The 17,967-nt window shown below is 33.2% G+C and overlaps 1 protein-coding gene across 1 annotated transcript in view; it reads left to right on the top strand.

The window, feature by feature from the left end:
• Window positions 1–16,283, top strand: part of LOC132752004 (uncharacterized) — a 43,688-nt gene extending 27,405 nt beyond the window's left edge. The window contains exons 7-8 of the mRNA XM_060742234.1: window positions 5,869–5,983; window positions 14,104–16,283. Coding sequence (XP_060598217.1) covers window positions 5,869–5,983; window positions 14,104–14,704 — 716 coding nt within the window. The 3' untranslated portion in view covers window positions 14,705–16,283. The remainder of the gene's footprint in view (window positions 1–5,868; window positions 5,984–14,103) is intronic.
• Window positions 16,284–17,967: the final 1,684 nt, after the last annotated feature.

Consider the following 17,967-nt stretch of genomic DNA (forward strand, 5'->3'; position numbering starts at 1 on the left):
AGGTTTAACTTAGAGGTATTTGATACCTTTACAATGGTCTGTAGAAAGAGGTTTAACTTAGAGGTATTTGATACCTTTACAGTGGTCTGTAGAAAGAGGTTTAACTTAGAGGTATTTGATACCTTAACAGTGGTCTGTAGAAAGAGGTTTAACTTTGAGGTGTTTGATACCTTTACAGTGGTCTGTAGAAAGAGGTTTAACTTAGAGGTATTTGATACCTTTACAGTGGACTGTAGAAAGAGGTTTAACTTAGAGGTATTTGATACCTTTACAGTGGTCTGTAGAAAGAGGTTTAACTTAGAGGTATTTGATACCTTTACAGCGGTCTGTAGAAAGAGGTTTAACTTAGAGATGTTTGATACCTTTACAGTGGACCGTAGAAAGAGGTTTAACTTAGAGGTATTTGATACCTTTACAGTGGTCTGTAGAAAGAGGTTTAACTTGAAGGTATTTGATACCTTTACAGCGGACTGTAGAAAGAGGTTTAACTTAGAGGTATTTGATACCTTTACAGTGGTCTGTAGAAAGAGGTTTAACTTAGAGGTATTTGATACCTTTACAGTGGTCTGTAGAAAGAGGTTTAACTTGAAGGTATTTGATACCTTTACAGTGGTCTGTAGAAAGAGGTTTAACTTAGAGGTGTTTGATACCTTTACAGTGGACCGTAGAAAGAGGTTTAACTTAGAGGTATTTGATACCTTTACAGTGGTCTGTAGAAAGAGGTTGAACTTAAGAGGTGTTTGATACCTTTACAGTGGTCTGTAGAAAGAGGTTTAACTTAGAGGTGTTTGATACCTTTACAGTGGCCTCTAGAAAGAGGTTTAACTTAGAGATGTTTGATACCTTTACAGTGGTCTGTAGAAAGAGGTTTAACTTAGAGGTATTTGATACCTTTACAGTGGTCTGTAGAAAGAGGTTTAACTTAGAGGTGTTTGATACCTTTACAGCGGTCTGTAGAAAGAGGTTTAACTTAGAGGTATTTGATACCTTTACAGTGGTCTGTAGAAAGAGGTTTAACTTAGAGATGTTTGATACCTTTACAGTGGTCTGTAGAAAGAGGTTTAACTTAGAGGTGTTTTTGATACCTTTACAGTGGTCTGTAGAAAGAGGTTTAACTTAGAGGTTTTTGATACCTTTACAGTGGTCTGTAGAAAGAGGTTTAACTCCTTATAGGTATTTCATACCTTTACAGTGGTCTGTAGAAAGAAGCTTAACTTGGAGGTATTTGCTACCTTTACAGTGGTCTGTAGATACAGGGTTGCAATACCTATATTCACACAGATTTAACTCTAAAGGTATTTGATATCCTATCCGGGTATTAATATTTGTTTATAAATCTTACTGTAGTGTATTCCATACCTGTTGAATGGTCTATAGACACATGAGTAAGGATGATTTTATTGACATGAAAGATTTCATCTCTACAATGATTGTTGCATGAAATTTCCTTGTGGTTTTTTTACTTAAAAAATCCCAACTATTTCTCTACTTGTCAATATTACTTGATATAATAAAGTATGTTAAGAGTTCCTTTTTTTCTTGCCCTAAAAACAACAAAAAAACCAACAAAGAAACTAAAACAAAGGGAAAATTAAAGATTTTTGTCTGGCATAAATACATTAATTTTTCTCACATGATAAAACAATAAGTGTGATAGAAAATGATTATAATCATATCAAACATGAAAGTGTAAAAAAACACACACAAAAAAAACCCAACCACACAATATAATAATATTATAACTTTGAAGTACTTTGCAACAAGCAGGGTTTTTCCCCATTCACATTTTTCATTGATGAACAGATAAATATGACAGTCATGCTTAGAATTGACATGAAATTTTTTTAAAGCATCATCATTAGATGATGAGTAGGAGATGAATATTTCAATATGTACACCAGTTCTACATTGTTATATGTGACAGGAAAACTGACTCACACTAGGGATTGATTGAACTCTTACGTAATTGGATTTCTCATTTAACCCTCCATGATTGATTATCAATCGCTTTACCTAGGATTGATAATTATCTAATACACCAGCACTTTGTCAAGATTTTCTGTCCCTCATTTGGTTGCTATGGTGATAAATGAACATTAGTTTATGTAACAATTTAATTTACCAAAACTGGTCTTCACTGTTGAATTAGTTAATTAGAGAAATCTGTTTTCTACTTTCTCATTCTTGTCTTTTTGTATTGATTTTACCCTTAACATCTCCTGTGTGTTACTTCAATAATAAACTACATCATGTATATAACTGTCAGAGAATGAATTTTCATATAGATCTCTCTAATTAAATTCTAACCTCTCAGATAATCACATTCTGTCATTATTTTATGAACATTATTATTTCTAACAATCAATACTGTGCTTTGATTGGTTGACATCTAACATAAACAATTTGTAATAACAGTGTTGACATTTAGCAATCGCATCATTAGTTTCAATGTATAATTTGCCAAGAATTTTAAAAAATCGACTTTTATAATATGAAAATAGATGGTACTTTGCTTTTACATAGCTGAATATTATTGATGTTCTTGATGTTTTGCTTTGAGTTGAATAATGATTTATGATTTAAGCAGGCAACAAGTCCTGGCAGGTTTTACAAATGTTCTGGCTGACATTTGACTCTATACTCAAATTATAACTTTTCTCATACTAAAGTTCTTCTTCAAATGAAAAGGCCCAAAGAGTTTTGCTTCAAAAGCCAGTCTATATAGTAGGCCTTTATGTAAGTTATACAATGATTTGTCTTGGGGTCAAAAATGGCATTGAACCTTGGAACTTTTTGTCTTCTTTACCATTTACTTATGTGAACAATATACAATTGGCCCTTTGTTCTTTATAAATGAGGAAACTTTCTATCAACATTGAGTACTTTTAAGTTAAATTTCCTCATGTGAAAGGAGATATATTTCATTCATTATTGATCTACTATTCCCATGTAGAGATGTCTGTCTAGTTAAAGAAGTATTTTTGTGGTTGAATCTTCCGGAATTAGGCCTTCTTAATTGACTAGACCGGTTATGGTTGCCAGCATCATTATCACACACCCACTGACCTGTGTTAGCAGCTTCAAGTTAAACTATCATATAATATTGCCAGAGAAGCTGAATGTTACTGCTTGATAATTGAAGAATTGTTATTTTTCTGTCAGTTGGATATTTAAATTTTATGATTTTATTTGTGATCAAGGCTTTAACACTATTAGAGTCAGACATGCAAATGACAATTTTATAATTTCCTTGTTTCTTTTAAAATTTAGACAAGTTATTATTATGCCCCCATTTTGAAAAAAAGGGGGTATATTGCTTTGCACTTGTCGGTCCGTCGGTCCGTAGACCAAATGGTTTCCGAGTGATAACTAAAGAACCCTTAGGCCTAGGAACTTCAAACTTGGTATGGTGATAGGTCATGACCAGTAGATGACCCCTATTGATATTGGGGTCAAGGGGTCAAAGGTCAAGGTCACATTGACCTTGAAAGCAAAAACGGTTTCCGAGTGATAACTAAAGAACCTTAAGGCCTAGGAACTTCAAACTTGGTATGGTGATTGGTCATGACCAGTAGATGACCCCTATTGATTTTGGGGTCAAGGGGTCAAAGGTCAAGGTCACATTGACCTTGAAAGCAAAAACAGTTTCCGATCAATAACTAAAGAACCTTGAGGCCTAGGAACTTCAAACTTGGTATGGTGATTAGTCATGACCAGTAGATGACCCCTATTGATTTTGGGGTCAAGGGGTCAAAGGTCAAGGTCACATTGACCTTAAAAGCAAAAACGGTTTCCGATCAATAACTAAAGAACCTTAAGGCCTAGGAACTTCAAACTTGGTATGGTGATTGGTCATGATCAGTAGATGACCCCTATTGATTTTGGGGTCAAGGGGTCAAAGGTCAAGGTCACATTGACCTTGTAGGTAAAAATGGTTTCCGTTCAATAACTAAAGAACCTTAAGGCCTAGGAACTTCAAACTTGGTATGGTGATTGGTCATGATCAGTAGATGACCCGTATAGATTTTGGGGTCAAGGGGTCAAAGGTCAAGGTCACATTGACCTTTTAATTAAAAACGGTTTCTGATCAATAACAAAAGAACCCTTAGGCCTAGGAACTTCAAACTTGGTATGGTGATTGGTTATGACCAATCAGATGACCCCTATTGATTTTGGGGTCAAGGGGTCAAAGGTCAAGGTCACATTGACCTTGTAGGTAAAAACGGTTTCCGATCAATAATGAAAGAACCCTTAGGCCTAGGGACTTCAAACTTGAGATGGTGATTGGTCATGATCAGTAGATGACCCCTATTGATTTTGGGGTCTAGGGGTCAAAGGTCAAGGTCACATTGACCTTGTAGGTAAAAATGCTTTCGGATCAATAACTTAAGAACCCTTATGCCTAGGAACTTCAAACTTGGTATGGTGATTGGTCATGACCAGCAGATGACCTATTGATTTTGGGGTCAAGGGGTCAAAGGTCAAGGTCACATTGACCTTGTAGGTAAAAACGGTTTCAGATCAATTAACTAAAAAACGCTTAGGCCTAGGAACTTCAAACTTTGTGTGATGATTGGTCATGACCAGCAGATGACCCCTATTGAGTTTTAGGTGAAGGAGTCAAAGGTCAAGGTCACATTGACCTTTTAAGTAAAAACGGTTTCTGATCAATAACTCAAGAACGCTTAGGCCTAGGAACTTCAAACTTGGTATGGTGATTTGTCATGACCAGCAGATTACTCCTATTGATTTTGGGATCAATGGGTCAAAGGTCAAGGTCACAATGACCTTGTAAGTAAAAACGGTTTCTGATCAATAACTAAAGAACGCTTCGTCCTAGAAACTTCAAACTTGGCATGGTGATTGGTCATGACCAGCTGATGACCCCTATTGATTTTGGGTCAAAGGTCAAGGTCACATTGACCTTTTAAGTAAAAACGGTTTCTGATCAATAACTCAAGAACGCTTAGGCCTAGGAACTTCAAACTTGGTATGGTGATTTGTCATGACCAGCAGATTACTCCTATTGATTTTGGGATCAAGGGTCAAAGGTCAAGGTCACAATGACCTTGTAAGTAAAAACGGTTTCTGATCAATAACTAAAGAACGCTTCGGCCTAGAAACTTCAAAGTTGGCATGGTGATTGGTCATGACCAGCAGATGACCCTATTGATTTTGGGGTCAAAGGTCAAGGTCACATTGACATTGTATGTTAAAACGGTTTCCGATCAATAATAAGAGAACCCTTAAGCCTAAGAACTTCAAACTTGGCATGGTGATTGGTCATGACCAGCAGATGACCCCTATTGATTTTGGGGTCAAGGGGTCAAAGGTCAAGGTCACATTGACCGTGTAGGTAAAAACGGTTTCTGATCAATTTACTAAAAACGCCTAGGCCTAGGAACTTCAAACTTTCTATGATGATTGGTCGTGACCAGCAGATGACCCCTATTGAGTTTTGGGTCAAGGGGTCAAAGGTCAAGGTCATGACCAGTAGATACTTTATAACCCTTATTAATTGTTTGATCACTGGGTCAGACGTCATGCATAATAACCTTATCACATGACTAATTGGCTGCTGATAGGGGGCATACATGTTTTACAAACATATCTTGTTATAAGCTTGAATCAATCAATATTTTTGCATTCTTGACCTACCAGCCATAGAATCATATGATAAATCACAGACAAATGCAATTAAGAATTTTCACTGTTCTTTGCTGTATGTTTGTGATTTTTTTTTCAGCACTATAGTCAGAATAATTAAAGACTAGAAATGCAAACTAGCCTAGCTGGCATATAGGTTATATCAGCAAATTTTTTTGTACAGATTGATATTTAAGTGGTTTATATATTATTCTATTTCAGCTGCCACAGCAGGAGTTACAATAGCATTGAGTGTTATTTTTGTTCTGCTAGTACTGATAGCACTGGTCGTAGTCATGTGGTACTTGTGGAAGCGTAACAAAAGAAAGACCGGAAGGTACAATGTATGTCGTAGACTTTTCTTTTGCTTGACTTTTCCTAACCATCTTACTTTTTGATATTTTGAGTTAAATTGAGAATAAGAATTCAAGATATGTGAATGATCTGGAGTGAATGCTTGTATTATGTTACTTCAGCTGTTGTCAAAATCTGACAGTATACTCGTGCACCTCTCTCTGATGATTGATCTTACAAAATTGAAATTTCTGCGCTTTTTATTAAAATCAGTTGATAAATTTCATAGAGGGTCTGCAAAGTTGGACATATAGTAATGGAAGCGTCCGTCTGTACAAGGTTAACATAAACTGGCAAGTTGGATTTATCTTATATTCTACTGTACCAATGGCTTCATACATGACACATACAAAGTACATGATCTTTGCAAGTTACATAACTATGGCTTCCTTTTTAGCTCACCTGTCACAAAGTGACAGGGTGAGCTTTTGTGATCGCTTTTCGTCTGGCGTCCGTCTCTCGTCCGTCGTCCGTCCGTAAACTTTTGCTTTAAATGACATCTCCTCATCAACCACTGAGCCAATTTCATCCAAACTTCACAGGAATGTTCCTTTGGTGGTCACCTTTAAAAATTGTTCAAAGAATTTAATTCCATGCAGAACTCTGGTTGCCATGGCAACCAAAAGAAAAATCTTTATATATCTTCTTTAAAACAACCCTAAGACCTAGAGCTTAGATATTTGGCATGTAACATCTTCTAGTGAGTGTCTACCAACTTTGTTCAAATAAAAGCCCTGGGGTCAAAATTGGCCCCGCCCCAGGGGGTCATTGATTTTCCCTATATGCATATAGTAAAAACTTAAAAAATCTTCTTTTAAAGAACCCAAAGAGCTAGAGCTAAGTTATTTGGCATGAAACATCTTCTAGTGAGTGTCTACCAAGTTTGTTCAAATAAAAGCCCTGGGGTCAAAATTGGCCCCGCCCCAGGGGGTCATAGATTTTCCCTAAATGCATATAGTAAAAACTTAAAAAATCTTCTTTTAAAGAACCCAAAGAGCTAGAGCTAAGATATTTGACATGAATCATCTTCTAGTGAGTGTCTACCAAGTTTGTTCAAATAAAAGCCCTAGGGTCAAAATTGCCCCCGCCCCAGGGGGTCATTGATTTTCCCTATATGCATATAGTAAAAACTTAAAAAATCTTCTTTTAAAGAACCCAAAGAGCTAGAGCTAAGATATTTAGCATGAAACATGTTCTAATGGGTGTCTACCAAGTTTGTTCAAATAAAAGCCCTGGGGTCAAAATTGGCCCCGCCCCGGGGGTCATTGATTTTCCTTATATGTGTATGGCAAAAACTTAAAAATCTTCTTTAAAAAAACCCATATAGCTAGAGTTTAGATATTAAGCATAAAACATCTTCTAATCAGTGTCTACAAAATTTGTTCAAATAAAAACCCCGGGGTCAAAATTGGCCCTGCCCCGGGGGTCATTGATTTTCCTTTTTTGTGTATAGCAAAAACTTAAAAATCTTCTTTGAAAAAACCCAAATAGCTAGAGTTTAGATATTAAGCATGAAACATCTTTTAGTAAATATCTACAAAGTTTGTTCAAATAAAAGCCCGGGGGTCAAAACTGGCCCTGCCCCAGGGGTGTCATTGTTTTTAACTATATGTGTATAGTAAAAACTTAAAAAATCTTCTTTTAAAAAACCCAATGAGCTAGAACTTAGATGTTTAGCATGAAACATCTTCTTATGGGTGTCTACCAAGTCTGTTCAAATAAACAAATAAAAGCCCTTGGGTAAAAATTGGCCTGGTGGTGGGGGGGGGGGGCTATATACAGGTGAGCGACCTCAGGGCCATCATGGCCCTCTTGTTTTACAAGTTATTGCCCTTTGAAAATGGATATGGTTAACCTTAGAAGCAATGGTTGGATATATCTTATGTGATAAACTTTTATTGGGTAGTTGAATATTTTTCAACTTCATCAAATAGCAATGACATGCCAACTTACATTTTTCACAAATATCAAAGGCCATGAGTGTCAAGTTACATAACTGTGTTTATATTTTAATTTTTGGGACAATTTTTATGTCATAACTGAGTAAATGGGTAAACCGAGGGCATGTGTGCTTACTAAACAAGTCCTTGTTTTACTTTGAAGTAATTTTCTATATTTGAAATTAGTGAGAGCAAAGAATGGTAGAATTGTTAAGTCAAAAGAGATCCTGATTGGTGATACACTTGAGACTTCCAAAGAAGAATATAACAATATTAGAATAATGCAACTTAAAACAGAGAACTATTATCAACTAGATTTTGAACAAAAACTAGATTTTGAACAACATCTAGCCCTTGTTAAGTTTTATTTTAAATTTTAAGTATGATTGTTCGTTTTTGGTAGGTACACATTGAAGTGTGGTTGTTTAGTGAGTGGTTGTCTGTTTCAAATACAACCTTTCTGATAAATATGTCTTCTAATTTAATATCGGACACAGAAACAAGCTAATTTATGTCCAACTTTGAAAAAGTAAGAGTATATTGGCTCGCATATTAATGTTGGATGCACTGTATTATTACTCCATTAGTCAGAATACCATTTTGTATCTGTTCAGTAATTTGAGTATGATTTGACCACAACCTCTAAATTCCATACATGGTTTTTATATCTTAAAAAGTGTTTAGATTTGAGTCCCTTTTCTTAAAAAAGGGGAAAAAAAGGCTTAAAAGTACCTGAATTTGATAACTATTTTGAAATGTGCCTGAAAATTGCTTAAATTCGCTGAAAATATGCTAAATAATGATTGAGTGAAAGTTAACAAAAAAGCAATCCAATTTAATACCAAAATCAATGAAATGTTTGCTCAATGGTAACAGTAAGGAGACAAATTGCAGTTGATTCAAAACTAGTTTGGGTACGAATATACTGTAGTTGTTCTTCTATTAAAAAAAACATGCTTAAAAAGTGTGTGAATTTTGGCATTAGATGTTTGTATGAACCTTGTCATAGCATGATTGCCTAGAAGACCTTTAATTAATGTTTTCTGGTGAGATTGTAGAACAAGTAAATGACATAGTGACTGTGGCAAGTGACTATGCCAGTAACATGTCTTATTGTAAACAAGCAGCAGTTTATTAAATGTATGCAATTATCAAACAATTACCAAACTTAATTCTCATTAGGAATTGCTGATACAAAGATTTCTACCCGCTGACACAATAATTTTACAGAAGAAGATTTATAAAAATATCGTTAGTCTTTTGAGGGGCTAAGACACGAAATGGCAGAAATCAGCCACCATTACAACTATTCAGTCTTTAAATGAAGCAGTGGTATAGAGGGACTGCAGTCTGGCAGTGAAACATACTATTAATGTTATAATGACCATGTAATATTAGATGTGTTACATGTATCAGAAAGGATACTTTGAAACAGACTTTAGTATTAACTTTAACCTTCATGCTTCTTACCAATCACATGGTTTTGAAAGTTGTTTTTAGCTTAACTATTCTCAGAATAATCAAGCTAATGCAGTCACCCATTTGTTGGCATCGGGGTCCCTGTGGTTAAGTTTTTGCGTGTAAGCAAGTATCTCCATAACAACTGATGGGAATGAATTGAAATTTCACACGTTTGATCTCTGTGATTATTTAACATGATTGGCACAAGTCCCATAACTCTGATTTGCTTTTTTGCATATTTATGCTCCTTTTTCGACTTGTTTAAGATTTTGCTTGAAAGCTGGTATCTCCATAACTACTGAAGGGATTGGATTGAAATTTCACACACTTGTTCTCAATGATTATCTTACATGATTGGCTCAAGTCCCATAACTCTGATTGCTTTTTTGCATATTTATGCCCCTTTTTCGACTTAGAAATTCTTGGTTAAGTTATTATTCTTTTCTTTGAATTCCTAATCAGTTACAAATTATTTATCATTTAATGATTAACCTGTCATTGCTCTGTCTTTGCCCTGCCCTGTTTTTGTTTGGGTTCCGCCTTGGCTCCTTGCCACTGGTTCTTGTTGCTGGGTCATATGGGGGTTGCGTTCATTGAACGCCGCCTTTCCTTGTTGATCTTGTTTATCATATTTTGTGTGTAAGCTGGTATCTCTATAACTACTGAAGGGAATGGATTGAAACTTCACACACTTGTTCTCTGTGATTATCTAACATGATTGGCACAAGTCCCACTTGATTTGCTTTTTTGCATAATTATGCCCCATTTTTGGCTTAGAAATTCTTGGTAAAGGTTTTCCTTTGTTAGCTGGTATGGCCATAACTACTGAAGGGTTTGTGCCTTTTGGGGGACAATTTTATGCATTCATAATAATAAAGCAGTGATTTACTCGCTAAAACATCTTAATAACAAGCATTTGTACCTTTTCTGACAAAACAAGCCTTTGTACCTTTTTGAACAATTTTATTATTCATATAGGTAAGCATTATTATACTCAATGAAACAACCTTGTAACAACTTTTTCGAATAGTCGAGCGTTACTGTCCTCCGACAGTTCTTGATCATATTTTTTGTTTTGTTTCATATTTTCTATTTCAAAATAAGAATTTATGTAAAAAGAAATGTATATTTATATATACTTTATATATATTTGATATAATATTAATTACAAACAGCATGTGCATGAATATTAAATATAAATATGAATATTAAGTATAATTTTGTTATTGACAGTGGCATGCGGGCTAGTGTTTTAAACTTTTTAAACAATTATAAAATAATTAATACAATAATAATAATATAGTGATAAAGGTTAAAGGGTACTTCTATGAGATGTTAACATCTTGGTGCTATTTTTCTGAATGCTGCATAGAATGGATTTTAATGGATTTCAGAATTAATAGTATTTGAATTATTTCATTTTACAATTGCTTAGTAGTGTGATTTATTTGTTAGATTTTTTTCATCATTTTCAACAAGAGTTGTTCTTTCTTCCATTTTAACATCTGACTTTGTATGCTAACGAAAGATCAGCTTTTCACATTATGTATATAGAGCATCACCCTTTGTTTTCCCAATTTAATCAGATTTTAATACTGACTGCTTTATATACACTGCCACTGGTTGGATTCTGTCTTGTTACAGACATGAAAATTTAAAGCTTATTTTATTATTTAAAAAAAAAAATTAATTAATTTGTATCTTGTGAGCACACATAATTTTATTGGCATTTGTAGTGAATTCATATAGACTTGGATATTAATACACAAAAGTCATATATACACAAAATGAGAGAAATATTTAATTATGATTTTGTTGTGTTTTTATATGAGAAAAATATCTGTAAAAGAAATTACATATTCCAGAAAAAATAAGTACAATATATACAATCATTATAGTAATTCAGGAAACCACAAAAATGTTTATAAATTATATGTAATTTACAAATTTACTTAAATAATATACAATGGTTGTTATATAATATGTAGAGATATATTGAGATATTTGGTGATTTTTGTAGTTGTAAGCATGATTATGTAAGTACATGTAGGTTCTATGTTCACATGTTTTATACCACAGTTTGTTGTGATCCTTGACTTGCCTCCCAACCTTTCATTTTATCTATGTAATTATGATGCTTATAGTGTTATATTAATAATTATTTTCAGTTTTGCATTTTTTTTACAACCCACCTATTTGATGTTATGATTTTTTTTGTACATTGCACAGTTTTATTTGTTTGTAAAGCATGGATGCTATATATAAAGTACCAGGTCCCCAGTTGAATTGTTTTAGATCAAGTGATATCTTATATAATAGATGAAGCTTTATTTATCAACTTCCTTGATCTTTACAGTGAAAGACTTTGTTGATTAGAGTACCATTAGGAAGTATTTGTAACAAAGTACAATACTAACAAAAGCTACAGGGACTAGCTCAAAAAAAAAAGCAAGCTACAAACTAGCTCATTAAGTACAAGTAGAGATATTGATGCTAAAGCATCAAGTCGCTGGATAGAAAATGACTGTATTATCATAAATATATAAAAAAATCAGTTTAATTAATGGTTCAGGTATAAAGAAAAGAGGTACAATTTATGTTGAGTAACTGTTTATTCACAATAAAACATCATATATGAAGCAAACTTGCTTAGCAATATTGTTAAGGAACTGCTATGATTATTAAGCAAGTATTTCGTACGTTAGTTTACGTAACTTATTATGATTTATGCTAAAGATTTTATTGATAGTATAGATCTCGATATTAAATTAATTAATATGTGGTAAGTATAGGACGAAGTTGTGACCTAGTAGGCCAAATTCGAATCTTTGAAAATCCCTTTTGCAGTTTTCATGAAACTATTTTTTTGCGCTATCGAAAAAAATAAGCTATTTAGTTGAAATCAATATTCCTGTTGTTACATACGATATATAGTTAACGTTTAATTGCCTTTCAGTTCGATAAAATATTAACAAAAAGATAGTTTATTAGTTTTCATTATTATGTGTCGTACCGTTTTGGTAACCTGCGCGACGGAAATCGACGGAATATAACGAAGACGACGATTACCACTATTTATTTCAATAAATGTGCCTCTTTAGCATAAATCTATTTTGTGATGTTCAACCTAAACTAAACTATTGAACATTGACAGAAAGGGCAAAATTTAACCCTTTACCAACATAAAATGAAAAGGTTTTGAAAATTTATTTAATTCTTTAATGTACTAATCCTTTCTAATGATATAAAATATGAAACTGATTAATGAAAGATAACTTTGTAATTATTTATACATTTGCATCTAATTAGCCCCCATACCGTTTTCCAACTAGTATGTCTTATCAGCAATCTGTTACTATTAATAGATTCTATAACACTAACATACAACGTGTAGTCACGTGATTCTTACAATAGAACAGGGAGAATCTGTTTATAATTAGATAAAATAATGAAATATAATAGGTGTCATAAGATATAAAACAACCAGATAATTTAAATGTGTCATTTTAAATATCATTCATGATTTATCAATCATAAAATAGCAACGCTTGACACTTAGAAAAAAGTAAAAGTATCCCTACATTCAATGACTGGTCCATAGGGATACGTTATTAATTCATTTTATGAAAATTGTAATGTTGCTTTTTAAGATGTCAATATTTGTATATTTCATTTCATTTAGCAACGTTAATTTATTTTTGAATTTTTAAGATTCTGAAAAATAATTGTGGTCCTTAATTGTTCAGTAATTGATAATGATTTGCTTTTATTTTCAGATTTTAAGGCCTTCTCCTACCATAGATACAATATTAAACTGTTACAAATATAGTCGCCGGTTTCTACCGGCGACTAATTAATGACATGCCTAGGTCACCAGTAACATGTAGAATTGTGGTTATGATATAATGGTTAAAATATAATATTTCTGGCTCTAATTATTGAAATTGTTTGAATTAACAATGCTGGTTCACTCAAAGACCACTATAAAAGTTAAGCATTTTATAGGATTGAAAATATTATTAGAAAAAACAATAAGCTAATAATAATTAATGCCCCTGTTAAAGGTCATGTGAGAGAATACAGGTTACAATTTTTTTTCAAATACATCAACATTATACAACTACATGTTGACTGAAAATTTTCTTGTTAAAAAGTTTGTAATGTCTAAGAATTAATCAATAGATATTTTACATACTGTGCAACAAACTCTTTGAAGGAAAAAAAAAGAATGGAAATTCAATTTCCTTGTAACTGATTTTAATTACTACTGCAAAAATCATATTCGTTTTTACCAGCAAAAGTAGCTTCTTTAAATTTTATGCAAAATTGTAGTATGCTTAAAATTGTCAGAAATTGTTCTTTTATTTCGGTTTTCTCACAGTTAAAAAAAAATATTCTGGAAAAGAAATTTCTTTTGAAATATATGTCATGCTATGAAAACAGAAAAAAGTATTTCATATTTTAATTGTCAATATTTTAAATTTAATGTGTTAATTTCTGATATAATTGTTGATTTAATTAAACAAAACAAAAGTTTTGATACAATCACAAATATGTTTAAGCATTAATACATTGAAGTAACTATGAAAAATAGAATATAGTGACTTAAAAAAAACAAATCTTTAAAAAACTTATGTATTGTAATAAATGAAGAAATTTCATGTTTACAAATTAATAAATCAACTGTGATTTTGCATTTCAGTATCAACTCTCTACCTATGGAAAAATACACCAATACAAATTATCTAGACAACAAAGCGCGGGCCAACCATTCTTGGAATCAATCACTGAGTCAACTAACTACTGATTCAACATGTAAAGGTAATCACTATGGGTCACTTCCACCAGAGAATGGAGCTGCGCAGTATGTACAAGGATCAAACAGAACATCTGATGAAGTACAGCCGGAATCGCCAAGAGAATTTGATAAAATGAATAAAAGTGTGTTATCAGAAGATAAGTTAGCATATGATAATGAAAATTTTGACAAGGATGGAGAAGAAAGTCCTGGGGCTAACAGTCAGACACCATTGTTTGACATGATTGATGGGTCAGGATTACCTAATGTGGTGCCAAGTATTGAAAGATCTTCTTTAAATAAAATAAACGAAACAGATCAGAAACATAAAACTGGAGAGAAATTACCTCCTGTAGATATGTCTATTCGGACAAGTAAATCTTCAAATGATGGAATCAGATCACCGAAGAAGAAAAAGCCGATATATTTACAAAGAAAATCAGCTCCGGTTAAAGGAATAGAGGATATATCGCAGGACATGGCGGGATATAGGAAAAGCGTGTAATAGTTATGTAATAGTTATTTACTTAATTTGCAATTAGTTAGTTTTCTAGTCAAATTTATTTTATGATTATAAATTGACCAATCACAATCTGGCTGGGGATTTTCACACTGTTATGTTTACAAAATTGAGATCTATAAAATTACAGAAATGGCATTTCAGAATTATTCTGAAAAATGTTCTTTTAGTAATTTACTAAAATTTTACATAACATTTTGATTAGTAATGACTACTGCATTTATTATGTTTACATTATTTTTAATGTACCGGTAATATAAAATGATACACAGATATTTTCATGTAGATTCAGGGAACTGGTATGTTTCTCTGCCATCTACTAGGGAAATTGAAAAAAGTGAAAATTTCTTCTAGATCATATTTATGAAATAAGGTATGATACACATGTATATAATACATGTATTTTGTACATAATGTCAGACTACAGCATACGTATATACACATATCATATCTTTAATTCCATTAATAGCTTTCAAAGAACCTCTCTAAACATCACTATTAGTGTTATGTATTGTGTGGTTTTGTAAAGCTTTTTCCAAGATAAGTTTCTGAATATATTATCCTATGATACTGTACATACTATTGTTCATTGTTCTGTTTGAAGAGGCTTCTTGAGTACTTCAATACTGAAAGTGAATCTGTTACTTATTGTAAGTGTTCTGCCATTACATCTGTTATATGTTTCAATGGTGCTAAATTGTAATTGTTAGTGTTTAGTATAGTAGTAGGTGGCAGATGGTTATACTGGTTAAAGTCAAGTTGTATGATTTTTGTTTAAATAACAATTTAAGATGGGGGGAGAAATGGTGGCCTCTTTGTTACAATGATTACATTTAACCCTTAACCTGCTGTAATTCTTTAATGGACTTGTCCAGTTTCTATTTTGGTAACTGTCCATTATCAATTTAAGGGATAACAGGTTGAAAATCTGGCCTGTTTTTATACAGGCGTCAAAAGCTTATCACTTTAAGTTGCAACAAGATCAGAGTTTAGGGTTTGTTGTTTGGATTTCACAAATGTTCACGATCCTGTTTTCTTGTAATGGCATGAAGATTGTGTAAGTCAAGGAAACTGTTTTAAGAGTGAATTCATGTAGTTCAATAGCTTCGGTTTAAAACAATTTTGAAGAAATTAGTAATAACTATACATGTATGCCATCTATTGTTTGAATAATAATATTATTTAAACTTAGTTAATATTTTTCCTGGTTTTAAAATCACAATAACTTGAATGTGGAGTTGAAGATTTAACCCAGGCCTAAAGTGATACGTACTTGAATTATTCTTTTGTCATGTTGAAATAAATTAATATTTGTTGGCATGTGCCAATTAATTGAATATAGTCATTAGCCCTTACCATGCTTGATATATAGAATGGACTTGTCTCACTTACTATGAGGATCAAACCATTTATAATGTTGGGGCAAGATATGTACTGATGTTGGTCTGCACTGGTAGAACGGGTTCCAGGAGTTTTAAGTATTATGGTATTATATATGTTAATAGTCCATTGATGTATATTGGTACCCATCTTATTCTGAAATCCAGCTTTATTATACCCCCAAAAACGAAGTTTGGGGGGGTATATAGGAGTCACCCGGTGGTCGGTCGGTCGGGCGGTCGGTCGGTCGGTCCAGACGTCCGTTGCATTTTCCTTGTCCGGACCATAACTTGAAGACTAATGGTTGGAATTCAATATACCTACATACAATGGTCAAGCACATTGAGAGGAAGTGCAGTGCACAAGAACCATAACTCTATCTTGACTAATTACAGAGTTATTGCCCTTTGTTACTTTCCTTGTCCGGGGCATAACTTGAAAAACTACTGGTTGGAATTCAAAACAACTTCATACAATTGTCAAACACAATAAGGGGAAGTGCAGTGCACAAGAACCATAACTCTATCTAAAGTAATTACAGAGTTATTGCCCTTTGTTACTTTTCCATTGCTTTCTTTTGTCCGGACCATAACTTGAAGACTAATGGTTGGAATTCAATATAACTACGCACATTGAGAGGAAGTGCAGTGCACAAGAACCATAACTCTATCTTGACTAAATACAGAGTTACTGCCCTTTGTTACTTTTCCTTGTCCGGGGCATAACTTGAACACTACTGGTTGGAATTCAAAACAACTTCATACAATTGTCAAACCCCACAATAAGGGGAAGTGCAGTGCATAAGAACCATAACTCTTTCTAAAGTAATTACAGAGTTATTGCCCTTTGTTACTTTTCCATTGCTTTCTTTTGTCCGGAGTATAACTTGAAGACTAATGGTTGGAATTCATTATAACTTCATACAATTGTCAAGCACATTGAGAGGAAGTGCAGTGCACAAGAACCATAACTCCATCTTTGACTAATTACAGAGTTACTGCCCTTTGTTACTTTTCCATGCTTTTTTTTGTCCGGAGCATAACTTTGAAGACTAATGGTTGGAATTCAATATAACTTCATACAATGGTCAAGCACATTGAGAGGAAGTGCAGTGCACAAGAACCATAACTCCATCTTGACAAATTACAGGAGTTATTGCCCTTTGTTACTTTTCCTTGTCCAGAGCATAACTTGAAAACTACTGTTTGGAATTCAATACAACTTCATACAGTTGTCAAGGACATTAAAAGGAAGTGCAGTGCATAAGAGACATAACTCCATTTTGACAAAATACAGAGTTACTGCCCTTTGATACTTTTCCGTGTCTGGAGCATAACTTAAAACGTACTGGTTGAAATTCAAAACAACTTCATACAATGGTCAAGCACAAAAAGAGGAAGTGCAGTGCACAAGAACTCTAACTCCATCTTCAGTATTTATAGAGTTATTGCCCTTTGTTCCTTTTCTTTGTCTTTCTGGACTTATTACAGAGTAATTCAATAAAACTTCATCAATGGCCAGCCACATTGAAAGGAAATGCAATATACAAGAACCACAACTATCTTTAATTGCCCACAACCATTATAAACTCTATATTTCAATTCTTTTACAAGATATTCTTTTACTAGTAACATCCTCATTTCCGAAGCAGTCTTGTGGGGGTATTAATCACATTTAGTGATAGTTCTAGTTTTTTTTTAATAGAAGGTCAAATGTTACATTGACTATTTACTTTTCTATAAAAAAAATGTATGATTATGATTAAGAATACAACATGTAACACTAATTCATATATGTACATTCTGTATATTAAATGTAACTTATTGGTGCATATATGTTGTTGAAAGTGCTATGATACTTCATTCAGC

The sequence above is a fragment of the Ruditapes philippinarum genome, unplaced genomic scaffold (assembly GCF_026571515.1).
Source record: "Ruditapes philippinarum isolate M1 unplaced genomic scaffold, ASM2657151v2 ctg1663_1_1_1_1, whole genome shotgun sequence".
Taxonomy (NCBI): Eukaryota; Metazoa; Mollusca; class Bivalvia; order Venerida; family Veneridae; genus Ruditapes; species Ruditapes philippinarum.